Below are 19757 nucleotides of genomic sequence, written 5' to 3' on the forward strand. Positions count from 1 at the left end.
CTTGGATTGAGGTATACTTTTATTATTGATGATAAATGATATTCTATTTATATTCCTACATATCATCAAGATTCATGACATGTTCATGAGTGCTAAACTATTCAGGTTCCTTTTTTCTTCCGTGAGCTACACTGTTGTGCAAAGTCACCTCTCCCCTCCTTTCGATGAGTTTATTTTGAGTCAACTACATCTGCTATAAATAGACCAACTCACCAAAGATCACCAAATCTGTGCCAATTGCCAGTTGTCAAAAAGCTCTGGGGCTAGTGGGGGAAATTATTATTATTATTGCTGTTATAATTATTAAATGTATTCAATTGTATTAAACTGTATATAACTCATTGATGTCCATTCTATTCCGCTCTAGTCTTTTCAGTTTAACTTTGCATTAAATATGAGAAAGACATATCTATGTTTGCAGTGTTTTGTGGCTATTAACTGGTATGTCTTTGGATTCAATGTAACCGTAATACAGAGACCATACTTACTGGCAATTTTGTGTAAATGAGAAATCTTTAATCAGGAATGGCTGTTATGATTGCCTGTTACTGTAGTAACAACCCACTTGATCAAACATACACTTATTTAGATTCAGGGTTCCTGCACTATACTAATGGATGCCATGCAGGGTGGAGAGCTTTATCTCCATTTGCTTTTGTCCCCCATAATTTATTCAACAGGGTCTGTCCTCTGTGTGTCCGTGTTTGTGTGTTCAGGCTCTGAGTGTTTGTGTGTGTGCTGTGTGCATATGTGTTTTGCAGTGTGTTTGTGAAGTTTTATGGCTTTGACTGTCCCGTCGTCCCTGAGGAATGAGCTCTTCCGACATACAGTAGCATACTATAAAGTCCCTCTTGTTAGATGGAGGGTCTCAGAGGTACTAAAATATCAGCATCAGCAGAGAGTGCTGAGGAAGTAGTTGAAAGGAAAACTAACAAGATGACTCAATGATTATTTAGAAACAGTAAAGAGAATTTTGAATTAGGTGTACTCTATCCTGGGGGTTTAAAAAAATTGCATTTTTGGTAGCTGAGTAGATGCATCATGATCTTTCCAAAAATGTGCATTATTCATAGACTCTATTCCATGGAGCCCGGGGAATGGAGTGGACAGAAACTGTATTGCTACAAATCTATTTTAAAGGTTGCTTACATTTATCCTCTTTTATTTGCAGGTCCAGCATTTTGGTGGATTGAAAGCTAATATGTGGATGATTAAAACCCCTTGGATCTTGACTGAGCTGGCAGGTAAGACTTAGGCAGAGCTTGGCTCAACCTTGGTGATTTTCTTTCCTGGTCAAAGAGATATGCATGGTTTGTCTGATGCTTTCAGAGAAAAAGATGCACACATAGAAATGTGTAAAAAATTATTTGTTTTGCTTGTCATGCATATTTCATTGATATGAAATAATGTATAATTTCACACCTATGTCTAAACCGCTAAACCCATTGAAAACAAGGACATTATCAAGAAAACATCTTTTTGGTTCAGAGAAAATTCTGATAATTTGCCTGGTTTTTTTTTTTGGTTTTTTTTTAAATCAAAGAACACTTTTGATAAATTTTTCAAGGTTTGGCATCAGAACACATCTAAATGTGTGGAATTAAGTCCAGTTAACACATTGGCAAATAAACTGGTCAGTTAATAACCTCATTGATGGAGATGGACAGAGAGAAACTTGATACTCCTGTAGACTTTACCCCATCACAGTGAAATGAGAAATGACTTGATTTTAGGCTGTGGATATAGTTGAAAAAGGAGCTAGAACTATTGAAGTGTAAAACTAAAAAGAAGCTTATGACTCTCAGTAGTTATTCTATGCTGGTGCCTATGTTCACAAAAAGTCTATTTTCACTAGACGTTTTACCTTTGTGTCAGGCGTTTTTTTTTTTTTTTTTTCCTTTTTTCTTTTTGTATCTAAGAGCGTTGTTGGACTGCACACAGATATATGCCTCTGGAGTGAACAGCTCAACTCATGCATGTAACTTCTACTACATGTCTGTTCTACATTTGGTGTGAACTGCTGTCGCAGTGTCAGAAAGCTTTTACTGGCAAACACTATTCCTCTAGGCTGATGATACTGTTTCCCTGCATTGGCAATATGTTGTCATAATTTAATACGTCTATTATCCCTGTCACAATAAATCATCCTGGAGTTGTTGGGTTTTTTTTGACCAATGCAACCATGAACCCGGCGCTGACTCTTTGGCATCTTTGAAACTTTGAAACCCTAGTGATGTCTTAAAAGCTCACTAATAAAAGTGCTGTCTGTCAGACCTTTTTAAAAGCTACATGGCATTCAACTTATTTGATATGACTCGCATGAATAGTTGCTTTTGTGATTCACTTACTTCAAAGCTTCTTTTCATGTGGTATTTCTCTTATTTTCTCTTATTTTATCCACCCTTTATATCCATCCCTGTGGGGTAGGAGATTGAAAGTCTTCATGGAAATGATATTGAATTTGTGCAATGGAATCAATTGACATGTTTTTATTTCCTCTAAAATGCACCCTTTGCCTTTGGTGCCAAGTATCAGAAAAACAGCAGGTTACATACATGTTCCCAAACGTGTGCAGTCACAAGTGATTTTGTGTTATTGAATGAAAAATATTGTAATTAGTCTCATTACAGAACAAGTGCAAATGTACAATATGCCTTTCCAAAGAAGCCCTCTGTGTTTTCAGAATCTGTCTCTGGTGTCATTTAATTAGCAAACAACCCGATGGATCGCAACAAATTAGGATAAAGGCAGCTTAATTTTAAAAGTGCATGCTTTTATATTACTCCAGAAAGTGAGGATGTTGTCACTTTGTGAATATTTACAAAACCACATGTGAGGAAAAGGTTGAAAGCTACTTAAAGTAAAAAAAAAAATCATGAATTGTTCTTTTGAATTTACTTTCAAACCATTAGAGGTTCTTCCTCAGTGTAACTATTCTAAAAACAGTTTAATCTGTGCCACATTGCCTTTATTTGACATCTGTACCTTCTAGCTAAGCTTCTTTTAGCTGATTCTTTGCCTAACTGACCTTCAGACTAGCTGATGTTAAAAAGGTAGTGACACATCAATCAAGGGGACATTACAAGACTGTGCCCTTGGACATGTTAACACTGAAATGATATTAAAGTAAGTCACATGTTCAGGAGTGTGTGTGTGTGTGTGTGTGTGTGTGTTCAAGCATTTTAGACTGCCTACAACACTTTTTATTTTGTCAGTGGATAATCATACATAATGATCTTAGTCCAACTGGATTATAAGTGTGTAACGATTAATCCGAAAGCTCAATAAATTAATTCTCAAATTCCGGTCTTATTTGAATATATTTTCTGACATTGCAGCTTCTAGCACTGTCTTCTGTTTTTAGATACCATCAGTGTGCTCCCGCTTATCTCTCATGTTCTCTCCATCCCAAACTCAATTACAGGGAGACCATACTGCCTGCATCACCAGGTTCACAGCCTCAGTACGACCTCTCCACAGCTCGGACAGACTCAAAGTGATGCATGCTCACCCTGACCTCAACCAGACACTAGAGTGACAGCAGTATACAGACTGACTCCTTCATTCGACATCCTTGAAAACTAGTTAGCAGCTATTTTCTGCCCACAGCCTCTCTGAAATGTTCACAGGGTGACAAATGATTTTATCAATATCTCTTGTCACCCGTGAGCCCCTACTGCCGACACAGCCCTTACTGTGAAACAAGAAAGCTGTCACCCAGTTTGTGAAAATCTGCAAATGCTAAGAGCACACATTAAAGACCCACAGTTGCACACGTACACAGCTTGTGTGTGAAAATATGCAGAGGTTTTTTATGTTTTAATTTGAGTCAAAATGTGCACATCTTTACTTGAGTGTGCATTAGTTATGAGTGAGTGCAATAGTTGTGTATGTATGCGTTTTCAATGCCAGCAGACCTAAATGAGGCCCTTGGCACTTGTAGCCAATGAGGCTAGAAAATGAGTGTGTTTCATTCATCAGGAAACAGTCCAAGGGTCATCCTCTGACAGAGAGGGATGCTGGTGCCTTTGCATTTGCTCTGCATTTATGTTAAGCTGACCCACACCTGCATGTCCAACTATGATGTAATAATGCCACATCACACATCACGCTTTGGTGTTGAGTGGACTTTAAGAAGTACCTGACCTCTAAAAAGTCACAAGTGGGGAATGTTTACCTTACAATAACGTTTGCCTTTAACAATGTAAAAGGGGAGAAAATGTAATGCTTTCCATGACGTGAAGCTTATTTCCAAGAGTCCACAGCTCCTGGCTGTGAACACAGCTGCAGCTACTCTGCCTGACTGATCCATGTGAAGATGGGGCGGGATACAGTTGTTGTTATTATGACTTCACCTGCGTCTGTGGTTAAATCCATTTTAATATGAATATGTCCAGGTGTCCTACTAGTTGAACCTGGACTGAATCTATCAGCTATATATTACCAACACACCACTGGTGTTTTGATACAGAGCCAGCAGAACAATGACTGCACCCACACGACCGCATGAAGTCAATATTTATGTGTTACAACAAGAATCCAATAACCAAAGCACGGCCATGGCCACAGCCAGAATCACAGTGGGAGCTGTATCATTGCAAGGCTGCAATTTTTGACTTAAGCGAGGCAACCGTCTGTTTCTTCAGCACCAATTTTTGCAAGACCCGATGAACCAAATTCTACAGTTGGCTTTTTCAATGCAGCAATAAAGACCTTTGTCTGAACATTAGACAGACACAACATTCAAAATTGTCTAGAAAAGAAAAAAAAACATCTTCCGTGACCTTTTTAATAGTTTTTGTAAGATACAAACTGACAGATAAGCTGTTACTTTAGATAGAATCAGACAGAAGAATGTCTGAACTCTGTGGTACATTATCCATCTTTAATCGCAAAAAAAAAAAATTTAGTTCCCTCAGATGTTCAATTTTCATTGTGCACAATCTCATAAAGAATGTGGAAAATTTGAAGCTGAAGTATGCAACTAACGTGAGACAGCCTATTATGTGAAACCAACAGTGCATGTACAATTGTCTTTTCAACAGAAGACATCTTTTGCCTAGTAGTTAAACTGTGGAAATGAACAATATTAGCATATTTATAGACCCAGGTTTTTTTTTAGTAAAGAAAGAAGTAAGTTTTTGACAAGTTAACTTATATGTCTTAAGAAATGTCTGGAAGGGATCCCATTTATTAACATCTGAGGTCCCCAGTTGCCTATATACTTAAAATGTCAAAATGTCACTTCTTTTTCTCTGCTGTCAAATCTTGGAAAAGAGAAGTCTTTACTCTCCATCTTTCTCTCTTGTTCTATATATGTGTGTGTGTGTGTGTGTGTGTGTGTGTGTGTGTGTGTGTGTGTGTGTGTGTGACACTCAAAATACTGTTGAGGTAATGTTAATATTCATATGATCACACATACAGCTCTCCTCAGACGGGCAGCAACCTCTTTGCCCTCTCCATTTCTATTTAAACATGTTTTGGTGTCGTCAGAAAGAAAAATCATGGAAACATGTACATTTTTAATGTAAATTCTTTGTTATATCAAACTATTTCTAAAGTCTTTCTCAATGCACATGTGGTTTTATGATAAGAACTGCAAAATGCATAGTGTGTTTAAAAAGGTTTGCTCGTGGTTAAGGTTAAAATTTTATAATTGCAATACATAAGCATTATTCTTGGTCTTAGTAATAGTCTTAGTATGATGGAATTATCTTTTTTAGCGTATCTTAGATCATTTCCATATGTATGTTTTCATTTTTAAGTATTTTAAGTATTTTTAAGCATTTTAACATTAACATTATTTGTGTACTGAACACATTTGATAAGCTTATTTATAAGAGCATGCTGGGTTACTCAGTTTTTGTTACATGCATCAGATTCATTTCACCATCTTGTTATAGATGACACAGACAAGCTGTGAGTGAAAGAATGTAAGGCTGTGGGCATGGGAGCTGCTGCCAGTTTGTCTCACTTGGCTAGTTAGCACCAATTCAAAGTATTTGGCTTGTCTGTTTCACTTGAGTGGTTAAAAGAAAGACACTGAAAAAGAGCTGCAGTGTGACCATTTTCTTGTTTTTTGTTTTTTTTTTTGTTTTTTTTTTGGGGGGGGGAGCCAGCATCCCTCAACATTACATTTTAAAGTAGCTTAAAGTGCCCTTAACTGCAGAAATACAAGGCACAGTAATAGTGCATATGAAATCATAAATGTCGCTATATACATGTAGCATATATCAGTATTATAAATTAAAATCCATCCTGTTATACACTCTATAGTCCAACAGCTCGCACAATGTAGGATAAAATAATTATGCATGTAACCTACTGGCATTTAAAAAGCCCTTTTCTTGCCTTACTGACACACAAAGTACTTTAGACCACGAGTCACATTGTTAAAAAGCATTCATACAGCACTTCAAGTACTTTATCTGTTTCACATCTCTGGCCAATTTGTAATCTTCAGTTAACCTAACATGTTCACTGTGGGAGAAACCCAGAGTACCCATAACCAGCGCAGGCACAAGGTGCACATGCCAGCTTGGCAAAGAAATGCCCAGCTAAGATTCAAACCAGAAACCTTGCTGTTGGCAGGCAATGGTGTTAGCCACCCCTATGCCATCCTAATAATTCTAAATATTCCAGATATTGCTGTTATTTAACTGAAATTAAATCTAAATTTGGTTAAGGTTACGTTATTTATATCCATATGTAAATGTGCTTTACAGAAAAATGATAGCATTTGGCATCCCTTCACAAACACACACACTACGGAAGCGTAGAGCTGCCACCCAGGCAAAAGAAAAATACAAGTGTATCACGTTATAAGGTGAAAGGTTTATTGTTCTAACAAGATACTTTTCCTGTTTGTACAATATACTATCATGTTTGTACAATATACTTTTCACGTTTGAACAACATAATATCACGTTATTACAATATACATAATTATCACGTTCGTACAATATAGGATCACGTTCGTACAATATAGGATCACGTTCGTACAATATAGGATCACGTTCGTACAATATAGGATCACGTTCGTACAATATAAATATTATATTGTACGAACGTGATAATTATGTATATTGTAATAACGTGATATTATGTTGTTCAAACGTGAAAAGTATATTGTACAAACATGATAGTATATTGTACAAACAGGAAAAGTATCTTGTTAGAACAATAAACCTTTCACCTTATAACGTGATACACTTGTATTTTTCTTTTGCCTGGGTGGCAGCTCTACGCTTCCGTACACACACACACCTATTGAAACCTTTTGTAATTAAACAAAATGAATCAAATCAAAAACAATTCTTATGGAGTTCAGTGACAGCATCAGGGACAAAGCTGCCCTGTCTTTACCCCAGTTAGGCTCTAATATAATGTGTGTGATTAAATGTGATGAAAGACCACTGGGAAAATGTGACTCTATATCAAAACTATGATCACATGATGAAAATATAAAGACATCTAATCGGTTTATTGTGCTGGCTCGAGAGAAGGAAAAAAGAAGGCTTGTGATGCATGTGGTGGGTATCCCTCCCACACTGGAATCCTTAAAGGATTCTGATTTATATTTGGAGCTGTTGCTGGCATTATCAAGAAGTGGCCTGATTTGATTTATATCTCATTAATCCCTCCTTCTCTTTTTCTCTCTTGCACTTTCTCCTTTCTCTCTTTCTCTAGCATACATACCAACATTCCTCTCTCACAGATGCCTCACACTCTGCAATCTTTCATCATCTTTTCTCTTCCATGCAATGTGAAAGCTAAAGCTTCTGTCAGTCACTCTTTACAGAAAAGTTCACAATCAGCAAGTACTCGAGCATTAACTGAGTGTAGAAAGCGTCAGAGGAGTCCACTCTATTTTCCCCACCTTTCAAAGGAATTAATGCATTTGTAAGGAATGAATACAGGAAGTTCATGCTGTCCATAATAAGAAAGCAGAATAAAATAACTCAGTGGCTTGTGCCAACTAGTCACAGACTTATTTTGGGGGGCTTTAGCCCCACTTGAATTTCCTGCAGTGTAACTAAATAATTCAGCCTTTTCTACCCAATTTATAATGTAAAAATATGACAGACTTCAGAATTACAGTAGTCATAAGAAGGGCTAGACTTAAGACCATGTGGAAACTACCACTACCACTACGAATGTCCCATCCTATCTATTGGAGACATGTTTTTTAAATAAACAAAATATACCATTTTACGGATGGCAGTTAATCTAAAATACTGACCCTGATTTTTATACCCCTTTTTCTCTTGTCATAATTATTTTTATTTAAACATTTTTATATATTTTTTCTCTGATCTTTGAGGACATTGTGCATTTTTATTTGTTAATTTATTACATAACTTCATTCATTATCTGTATATTAAATAAATTTGTTACAGTTCATGTATATGTAGTGATGGCAGGGCCTGTGAGCAATACAGTAAAGAACTGGTTGTTCTAGTCTTGAAGATTTTCCTTTATGCCCTTGTGCTCCAAACAGGCCCATTAACTCCACCTCAGCATCATTTAATTACACTGACCTGATTTTTGCAGGCTCTTTTCTTCTTTTTTCTTTTTTTTATTCCAGTGGTGTCCATCATTTTGACGACTATAAATATACTAATGGTATCTCAGCTTACATTGGCCATTGCCCTATTGTGACAGTATGGTACACCAGGTTATGACCCATGAATAGAACGTGCAATAACGCTGTGAGAAAAGCTGTATTTTGGTCATTTAACATCTCTTGCCTTGTGATAGAAAAAACAGTTCTACAGCAGAGGAGTGGGATGTTAGTAATGTTACACACCATGCAGATCACTAATCCTTGATGGGATTAGAGGAATACCTCTTGGCATGTGCATAAAAGTCCCAACACGTCATTGGCTGTCTAGCACACTTAAAACTGATTGAGTCAGGGAGGACTCCAAAACATGCGCAAATAGAAATGTATGAAGCGGCATGGAGAGGCCCAAGAGGCTGATGTATCTCCATCCCTCTGATGAGGGCTGAATTTAAAGTGCTTGTGAAGTTAGCAGTTAGGAGTTAGTCCTGCAAAGGCTCTGTTGATCCTGCACTGTAGGCTTTTGTGCAATTGAATCACACAGGCAGGTAGACAAACATTATTTGCACATCTGGACTGCTTTACTGTCAGAGTATGGATGGCAAGCATCATTTGTCAAATCAGGTCTCATGATTGCTTATACTACTTGTAACAGAGGTACCATCACTGTCTGCCTTAGACAAAGGTTTCTGCTCAATGATGCAGTTCCTCCAAGCGAGCACAGGACTAGAATGGAGCAAGTAGACTGCAGAGGGAGTGCCAGTCTGAGAGCATGGAAGCAAGCATTAGACTCGGGGTGAAAGTCCAGTGGGAAATAAGTGGTCTAGTAACCACTCCACAGGTGGATGCTGCAAAAACTTTTTCATCTTTCATTATTGGCTGCTTGATGAGGCAATAATTTGGAGCAAATACTGCAGAAGCAGCCCTAAGAAGAGCCTGTGTGGACAACAGGGGCACAAAAGAAAATATTCACAACTCCACATAACAGTTTCTGTAAAAGCAAGAAATGAATTCACAAATATTGCAGGTCTGGCTGTTTAATTGTCTCCACTTCTGTTAAGCAGGGTCGCGCTTCAGTATGTCTGCAAGACAAAGAGACAGCTGGCAGTTCATAATCTGTTAGGACAAAAGTTGAAAATGCTTTCTTTTCTTAATCCTATTTTCCTTATCTCTTTTCATCTAATTCCATCACAGCACTATGTAAATCCAATTTTGCTGCTTTCATTGTCAGTGTGCAGATATATTGTTTTGCTCTGTAAATCAACTTGATCTTTTCTACTGCCACAGTTTGGATTCTGTTCTGCTGATTCATTGTTTATCTTTTTATCAAGGTTTGATCTGTTGAAAAGGAGGATGAGTAAATAGCGGAGATACAGGGAGTGAGGAAGTTTTCAGAAGTCTTAACTGAAGCATGTTTTTAGTAGGTCATTATATTCATTCATGGCATTGAAAAGACATTGTTTTCACCTAAAAAGATGTGTATAATAAAGATGTGTATACAAAAATTCAGCTTCATATATTAATATTTTCTTCTTGCAGTGTCAATAGAACATCCAAGCATAAATCTTGTATTAAACCATGTGCTGCACTAAACCCTGTTGTTTTGTGCAAGGTTTTAATTTCGAACAAATTAAAACTGCAACAGTGGAATGTGATTTTCAGCCTGGTGTGTGAGCTCTGTCACATTTGCTCAGTCCCCCTGTATGAAAACAAATTCTTTTTCCACCCCCAGGCTTTGGCTGCTTGGAATTTAAATTTTGCAATTGAAGAATTAATGGAGTCAGTAATCAAGCAATTAATCAGTAGTTACAGTAATAGCCTCCCCATTCTTAAGTGAAGAGCTTTCTATTGGAGATTAGGCTGTGTGTTGAACACACTGTATGCCTACAGAAACTATGAATATTGCATCCCAACAACACTGCAATGTTACTGCATGTCTTCATTCGCAGTGCTTTTCCAATTAACACAACAAGAGAAAATCTTCTGGGTTTTTTTTTTACAAGGAAATTGTGCTTTTCCTTCTAAATAGACAAATTGTCTTGCATAAAACATTTTTGAACACTGTAATTTGTTAATATTCTTTCTAAATTTTGATGTTGACTCAGTGACAACTAACAGAGCTGTTCATTTGTGATTAGTTTCTTTAAATATAAAAGATATTTTACTTAATTAATATATAACACATCTCAAGATAACTCTTATCTCAGAGAGCTCTTTCTGTTATTGTTGAAAGATTGAACCTTGTTGTGTGAAAGACATTGTGTTCCGTTACAAAAATGTTTCACATTTCCTGAGCTATTCATAGCCGAACAACACATATTCCACAGTGGTTCAGTATTTATCGCTGACATTTCACTGGAGGTTGAAAATCTAACAGTATAGTTTACATCTTTTTCTTCATGTTCACATTGATTTTCTGAACATGCTCCAGTTTCCTCCCACATTCAAAAACATGCAGGTCAGGTAGATTAGAGGCTCTATAAATGTTTCCCTTTATCTGTGCTAGCTCTGTGACTCACTTCCGACCTGCCCAGAGTGGTTCCCTGTTTTTCACTTAGATAGTAGTGAGGAAAAAAATGACAATAAAAAAAAACATATACTAATGAACTGTATAATAAGCAAAGCAATGAGAAAGTTGTATGACTCAACATAATAAGAGTGTTGTAATTATTGTATTTGAATTCATTTTTGAACAATGGTGTTGCAATGTAGTCATTAATAATAAGCCGGTAAAGTCCAGAGATGTTATACTGAACATGAAATTAATCAATATGTCAGCGATGTGTCTTTCAGTGGGTTTATTATTCCACAGAATGGATATGATTATGTTTAACACTAAAACACACACATACATTGATTATAGAAAACCAACAGGGTTTTTTTTATTTTTGTGTGACAGACACACTTGGCTGAGATATTTGACAATGAAGGACATCAGAGCATCAGTGGCATTTATGGCATTTAACTGTACTGATCTTTCACTTATTAAGTAGCTGAATACCCATATTGTATAAAACATGTAAGAAAAAATGTATGAAGTGCTTAGTAAAAAAGAAAAAATATTTTGAATGGTCTAATGGTTTAAGGTAAAATGTCTCAGACTTTAAAAGCCAACTTGGGCCCTGGGAATACTCAAGTTCCTTGAGTAAAGTTTATTAAAAAAAAGAAAAAAAATGTAAAGTGTATATTCAGCAGAAAGCAAATAAAGAGAGGCCACTGTTGTAGTGTTGACCTCACTGCTAGTCTACATTTCAGCTGCTTAATGTTCCTGCCTTAACTCACAGTGCTTTTCCAGTTAACATGAAAAGAGAAAATCTTAACCTTAATCTTTTTAAGGAAGTTGTAAATTTAAACAGAGCTTTTAATTTGTGATTTATAAAAAAAATAAAGAAAATAAACCCAAATGGAGAGGCCACTGTTGTAGTGTTGAACTCATTGCACGTTCTCTAAATCGATATACACACACATATTATATGTGTATATATATCTATATATAGATATATATATAGATATATATAGATATATATATATATATAGATATATATTTTCACTTGCTTTCATGCTTTTTGTTTGCTGATTTGTGAGTTGTAATCAGAGGTTTCTAGATATCTTGACTCGATTGAAGGACTAGTGGGTGTTGAGCTTATTATTATTTATGCTCCTCCACACTGAAATATAAATCACAACGCAGCAGTCATGGCTGCTTTTTTTTACTTTTTTTCACTCGTTCCCTTCTTCTGCAAACAAACAGCACAGAAATCATTTGTTTTTTCAGGAATTTGGATTATGTGACTGAGATACAAGGACATTGTGCCTGAAAACGCATTTCTATATAAGTTCCCAGTTTGTGTGTGGATGTGGTTAATGGTTGCCACAAGACAGTATACCTTTTTTTAAGGCTATCCTTGTGCTAATAATTCGAAATGGCATGGGATAAACTTTAGTATGCATTAGACTTGTTCACACACTTACCTAATGGGTGTCTTCTCTTTTCTCTTTCTCATTTCATTCCAGTGGGCCAAAATCCTCTTTTAAGAGAGTGAAAGACCAGTCAATGAATTATGAATGTTAAACAAGATGACCTCCTCTCAGCAGCAGCAGATGATGCGAGGTCCTAGGTGGAACCGGGCCTTGTCCGACCCTTTGTTTGTTCTGCTCCTGGCCCTCCAGCTGCTGGTGGTCGCAGGACTGGTTCGCGCTCAGACGTGTCCCTCTGTCTGTTCGTGCAGTAACCAGTTCAGCAAAGTCATCTGCACCCGCAGAGGCTTGCGGGATGTTCCTGATGGCATCTCTACCAACACACGCTACCTGAATCTGCAAGAAAATCTTATTCAAGTCATAAAAGTGGACAGCTTCAAACACCTAAGACATCTAGAGATACTACAGCTGAGCAAAAACCACATACGCAAAATTGAGCTTGGGGCCTTCAATGGACTGGCCAGCCTCAATACCTTGGAGCTATTTGATAACCGCCTCACCACCATCCCAAACGGGGCTTTTGAGTACTTGTCCAAACTAAAAGAGCTTTGGCTAAGGAATAACCCCATAGAGAGCATTACCTCCTATGCTTTCAACAGAGTGCCCTCATTACGAAGGCTGGACCTTGGGGAGCTCAAACGGCTCAACTACATATCTGATGGGGCCTTTGAAGGGCTGAGCAATCTGCGCTACTTAAATCTGGGAATGTGCAATCTGAAGGAAATTCCCAATCTTATTCCCCTAGTGAAGCTGGATGAACTGGAAATGTCAGGAAATCAGCTATCTGTCATCCGGCCTGGTTCATTTAAAGGGCTTATACACTTACAAAAGCTGTGGATGATGCATGCCCAGATCCAGACCATAGAAAGGAATGCTTTTGATGACCTGCAATCACTTGTGGAACTCAATCTGGCCCACAATAACCTTACCCTCTTGCCCCATGATCTATTCACTCCTCTACATCACCTGGAGAGAGTGCACTTACACCACAACCCTTGGAATTGTAACTGTGACATCCTCTGGCTAAGCTGGTGGCTTAAGGAGATGGTACCTGCAAACACCAGCTGCTGTGCCCGCTGCAGTTCACCTCCTCACCATAAGGGACGCTACATTGGTGAGCTGGACCAGAATTACTTTCACTGTTATGCTCCTGTTATTGTGGAGCCTCCCACAGACCTAAATGTAACAGAGGGAAGTGCTGCAGAGTTGAAATGCAGAGCCAGCTCTTTAACCTCAGTGAGCTGGATTACACCCAATGGTTCCATCATGACACACGGTGCATACAAGGTCAGAATCTCTGTGCTGAATGATGGCACACTGAACTTTACCAACGTTACCATGCAGGACACAGGTACATATACGTGCATGGTGAGTAATTCTGCAGGTAACACAACAGCGTCTGCCACACTCAATGTTTCCTCTACGGAAAGCAGTTTCAGCTACTTTACTACAGTGACAGTGGAGACAATAGAAACCCCGCATAATGAAGGCTTCACCACTACTGTCCAACAGAAGGTTGGCCCCACACCCTCTGCTGGTACATGGGAGTCTATCTCACCAACCTCTACAACAACCACCACCGTCCGAACCGCACTCTCCACACGTGCCACAGAGAAGACTTATACAATTCCCGTCACAGAGGTGGGTGGTGAGGGATTGCAGAATGGCTTGGATGAGGTAATGAAGACAACCAAGATCATCATTGGCTGCTTTGTTGCAATCACACTCATGGCAGCTGTCATGCTTATTATCTTCTATAAGATGCGCAAACAACACCACCAGCAGAATCACCATGCACCCACACGCACTATTGAGATCATCAATGTGGACGAGGATTGTGTAACTGGAGGCCCAGGCATGGAGGGCCACCTTACTCTGCCTCCTCTTGAGCACGAGCACCTCAACCACTATAACACCTATAAGACTGCATACAACCATGCCTCCACAATCAATTCTATACACAGCTCAGCGCACGAACCTTTGCTAATCCGGGCCAGCTCAAAAGACAATGTACAAGAGACCCAAATCTAATACTTTTGTGAGACATTTTAAAACTGATGAAATTACTTACAGGCATTATTGACAGAACATTACTGACCTTTGGTTGCGAGGACTGCGGCTGACGCTCGGAATAACAGACTTGTGTTTGGCAAATCAGCGACTAGCAATGTTAATTCAGTGACTTTCGGAATTAGAGTATGTCTACTGTTTCAAAAAGTGTCTTTACAAAGCAGAAGTTATTTATTTAAGAAAAAAATGTTGTGGTTAAATCACGAAAACTGTATTCTGCAATTATTTTTTCAACACTTAATTCATGTGGGTTTTTTTCTTCTTTTTTCCTCGCATATCACAAAATTGGTTTACTAATATACTTTCAACTTCTTTCAAAGATGTGTCAAAAAACATGAAACAAAGTATTGTTCCTTTATTGTTCTTTTTTTGGTATAGCTGCCGATTTTCGATCAGATGACACAGTAACCTCATTTTCCCCATTTATCAAGGAATCCTAGAGCACATTAGTGATTTTCTCAGCTGTGGATTAATTGATGAAATCTTTTGTGACCATCTCTAACTGAGATGAATTAAACACTTGTTCATCATTTTGGAGTGAGTGACAGAACTGTCAGTGATGGAATCTGATCATTATTCACCGTTTAATTATCTGTCACATACATTAGCCACTCTGCGCTGTCATCAATAGGCTGAGGACCTGAAAAGAGGGAAATGCATCCATTTCTGCTACTGTAAAAGTTGAAGCTCACTGCTAGAAGGACAGTTTTGTTAAATTAAATACTGTTGATCTATATGTCTTTGTGTTTCTATTGTATATGTAAAATTTAAAATGATCCCTGATCTCAAATTTGTCTTGACAAATCGCATTATTATAGAAAGCATATAATAAATTGCATTAAGAACCATTGAAATTCTGAAGGTCATGCTACAGAAGCAGCATTAACACGTACTTTAGAAAGAACATAATTATGACTGGAGAGGATGGGAATAATGCTTGTACAGATGTACATGACCTCAAATTCTGGCAAACACCCACTGCCTCAGAATATTTCCAGTGTATCATGGCTTCACCTTTACCTTGCAGTGCTGTGTAGTGTTGCATATGAAGATGATTGCTTTGAAGCCCCATTTTCATGCTGGGACCCCTTACCTCATCTGCAGTACTGCAGGAGTGCTGTCAGAAGTAGACTGATGAGCGGAAGAAAGAGCTTAAACCCTTTATACAGCTGTCTGAGCACATTGCCTGTCATCTTTGTGCCATATTTCCACATGGGCAGTGCCTGGCAGTCCCAGATTCACACCCTGCTCCCGCCAACCACAGAACTTGTCCCTGAGTGGCAAGGCTTAGCTGCAAGAGGCTTATGGGGTGAATGTGTGGGATCGGGCATCAACCAGATGTTTGGGTTGCACCTGACTCTCTCCATCGTTAGTGACAACACAATTTACATTTTAATTGATGTGCCTGTGGGCTTTGGATGGGCACAGCTCTGCTGCCATCCATACCCTGGAAAGCATTTCAAAGTCCCAAATGTAATGAATGGTGCCAAGCACCATAAATGCAGTGGTTATGCAGACATTTGAGATGGCACAGGTTTATTTTTAGCAAGTTAACTGTGGTTTTTATTCAACAGAAAAATTTGCAAAAAAAAAGTTAGGCCACTCAAATTCTTAATTCGGTTTGGTTTTTTTTTTTTTTGTTTTTTACACTTGCAGTAATGCAATCCAGAAAGGAATGCCTTTATTAAAGATGATGTCATGTGCTTTCTGTGGATTCACCACGCATATTATTTAAGTAAAAGCTGGTACTCCACTGAGAATTTGAAACATTGTCCTCTATTAGTTCAAAACATGTCTGGAAAAAAATACATGAAAACAGTCCACTGCTGTGGTCACTTTTAGATGAATGGTGGCAATAGGTGTTTTAAGTTCTGAAAGCTATTCAGAATAATGATTTAAGAAGTGAAAGATTTTCTGTGGGCTTTTCTTCAAAATCATTTACATATTTTACAGAAAATATAGCAAAAAACACAGTTTTCCTGTCAAGATAACAAGCAGCAATGTCTATAGGTCTGCACGTTACACCACCTGTTTCACAAACACATGGGCTACCACAGGTAACAATCAAACAAAAAGATCCCACTGTCTACTATACAAGTTTGTATACTATACAAGCCTCATTCAAAACTTCCACAAAGCCAAGCAAAATAAACCAATTTTTACAGAAGTTTTAAAAGAATTCACTCTCATTCAAGTGGTTATGTGTCACTATGAATAAAGGCAAATTAACAAAACGGCTTTAACCGGACATAAGTGCAAACCTTTTACAGCCAATACAGATTTTAGCTTAAATTGAAAAAAAGAATAAAATGCTGCACCCCTTAGCTTAATGCATAGAGTATGGAGATTAAATGAGATACAGTGTTAGTTTGCCTCAGAACAATATGATCTATGCTTGATTCACACCGAGTTTTTATTACCTGGGATACCTGATATATGTATTACAGTTGCACAGATTATATATTTTAATTAATTCATAATCTGTAGTGTAAAAAAAACACACACACACACACACTCCAGCACTCCACACAAACTCACACACACCCTATAATGCAGAGTATATTTAAGAATATTAATTCTATTAAAGTAATTTTATTTTCACAGCTTTTTTTCTCTGCCAGATAAGGAATTATGGAGGTTTAAGATGAGCGACATTTGAGATGCAAGTGGTTATTGCATGTAGTGTTTCAAGGTGTTTTGATAACCAAGACGTTCTGAATGACGTTCTGAAATCAGAAGTTCTGATGTGCTGTGTACAGCACAAACGTGGGGAATACTGTAGATTCCTAAATAAAATGAGGTCACCGGGTAATATTAGTCCAGATTTAATGAATGATTCCCCTTAATTTTTTTTCAACAACTGGACAGGATTCACCCCATAATTGCCCTTATGTGGAGACTGGCACATTTGTAAACCATATTGTGCGCGCGCGTGTGTGTGTGTGTGTGTGTGTGTATGTGTGTCATTCTCTGTTTCAGTTCATACTGGCAGGCAGGGGATCACGATTCTCCTCAGTTTATGTTGAGAGTGTAACCATCTTTCCCTTCTGCCTTTAGTTGGAGGTAAACTGTCTGAAAATTTCAATGGTAACTTTGTTGCATTTTAGTCAAGCTGTCTCATGTGTGTAAGATATCTAAAATATTTTTGTCAATACTCCTTTTTTTCACATCCTTTTCTTTTTCTGAGAAGGAATGCTGTTCTAGTGGTAGATTTATATAAAATACATTTTGAGAATAAAATATAACAAAAACAAAAATTTTTAAATTTTGATTTTACATGTGCCAACAACCTGTTCAAAAATTGAAAAAAAAAAAAAAGATAAATATGTTGTAAAAGAATAAGAGATCGATTTTCATGTAAGCATTCTTTCATGACCTTTAAAAGATACGGAGATCGATTATAGAGACCAGTTTGTAGTTCATACACAAAATATGGTTCAAATAAACTATTGTTGTTTTTCTGTATTGTCTGATCCTTGTTTTCAACCTCTGAATTTATTACAGATATCATAGTTGATGTGAATATTTACCTTTTTTCGTCATCAGAAAAAAAAAATTTATGCATACATAGTTGTCCAGGAAAAACTCACAGGGCTAAATATACAAAATCATATATAAAATTTCTCACATCCTGTCAGTAATGTCTGAGGGAAAAAAGGAATTTCAAAGACAAAGCAAACAAACTTTTGGTAAATATCAGTGTTCTTTAGTCCTAGTTAGTTCTCAGCCATGGTACTAGCTTGCATGCTACATAAACAGGATTGATAATTAAATTTATATAATTTATTTGGCACTGGATTACTTAGTAGCTTAACATTACAAACTAAACAAATGGAGAACTAATAAAACCATATTAGTGAAAAAATATCTTATCTAAAGCAAAGCACAAGGCAAACATGATTGTATTTTTCTAATTAAATTCTCCATTATCTGCATCCACGGGACATTGTTCCAGTTGATAATCAGCCAAGTAAAGTCAGATTCTGAATCTTGATATGACTGATGGAAAGTCATATGAGGAAGTGAAAACTAATAGTCATAAATTGTTAACAAATGAAATAGCTACAACATCAAGCTGGGGCTTTCGAGCAGTTTTGCTGAGAACAAGAACATCCAATGTTATTTAAAAAATAAAAAAATAAAAAAAATAAATAAATGCATCAGACTCTTGCTTGCTATTTTTGGATAGATGAAGATGCCGCTGATTGATTACAGTGAAGGACCTGGGCTAGATTCAACCCCAAACTTCCATGGTAAGGATCAGGCCCAACTGAAATGTGTGGCCGTAAAAACAAACGATAACTTAGAGGAATGTTTTTTGATTCTAAGATATAAATAGCACAATAGATTCCAGCCAGGTATGAGTATAGGAACCACAAATTGGCAGTCAAAAAAGCAGACAAAAAAATGGAAGATTCACAATAATTGAAGAATTTACATAATGCAGTAATGGCATAATGTCATTAAAAATATTTGCTATTTGCACCCAAGACTTCCAACTTAATAGAAAAATGAAAACGTCTGTGTCCTGTGGAAGTCCAAATCTATTTAAATTAATATATGAGAAATAAGCAACTAAACTGCATGAAAACTATCAATCTGAACCTTTAAAATAAATCTGTAATCATAATTGGAAACTGCTAAATGGAATTGTTCCAAAACATGTTTTTACCCCAAAGTGAAAATGTGGTTGTTGCATTATTCTCAAAAATAACATATTTCAATTTATTTACTTTTTATTTATGAGTCTGCTTTTCGCGGATGATGTGGTTCTGTTGGCTTCATCGGGTGAAGGCCTCCAGCTCGCACTGGAACGGCTGAGTGTGAAGCAGCAGGAATGAGGATCAGCACCTCCAAAGCTGAGGCCATGGTTCTCAGCCGGAAAAGGGTGGAGTGCACACTCTGGGTCGGGGATGAGTTCCTGCCCCAAGTGGAGGAGTTCAAGTATCTCGGGGTCTTGTTCGCGAGTGATGGGAGAAGGGAGCCGGAGATCGACAGACGGATTGGTGCGGTGGCTGCAGGGATGCGGACGCTGCACCGGTCCGTCGTGGTGAAGAGGGAGCTGAGTGTAAAAGCGAAGCTCTCAATTTACCGGTTGAGCTACGTCCCTACCCTCACCTATGGCCACGAGCTGTGGGTAGTGACC

General features: G+C 37.6%; 1 protein-coding gene across 2 annotated transcripts in view; it reads left to right on the forward strand.

Annotated features, from left to right (window-relative positions):
- The window catches only part of LOC146704339 (leucine-rich repeat-containing protein 4C-like), a 150074-nt gene extending 132000 nt beyond the window's left edge, over positions 1–18074 (forward strand). For both annotated transcript variants that reach the window (XM_085461429.1, XM_085461428.1), the window contains 2 exons: positions 1172–1244; positions 12578–18074. In XM_085461429.1, coding sequence (XP_085317555.1) covers positions 12629–14572 — 1944 coding nt within the window. In that variant the 5' untranslated portion in view covers positions 1172–1244; positions 12578–12628 and the 3' untranslated portion in view covers positions 14573–18074. The remainder of the gene's footprint in view (positions 1–1171; positions 1245–12577) is intronic.
- Positions 18075–19757: the final 1683 nt, after the last annotated feature.

Source organism: Copadichromis virginalis, linkage group LG7, assembly GCF_057382275.1.
Source record: "Copadichromis virginalis isolate Kocher_CV1m ecotype Utaka linkage group LG7, C_Virginalis_male_GT1.1, whole genome shotgun sequence".
Lineage (NCBI taxonomy): Eukaryota > Metazoa > Chordata > Actinopteri > Cichliformes > Cichlidae > Copadichromis > Copadichromis virginalis.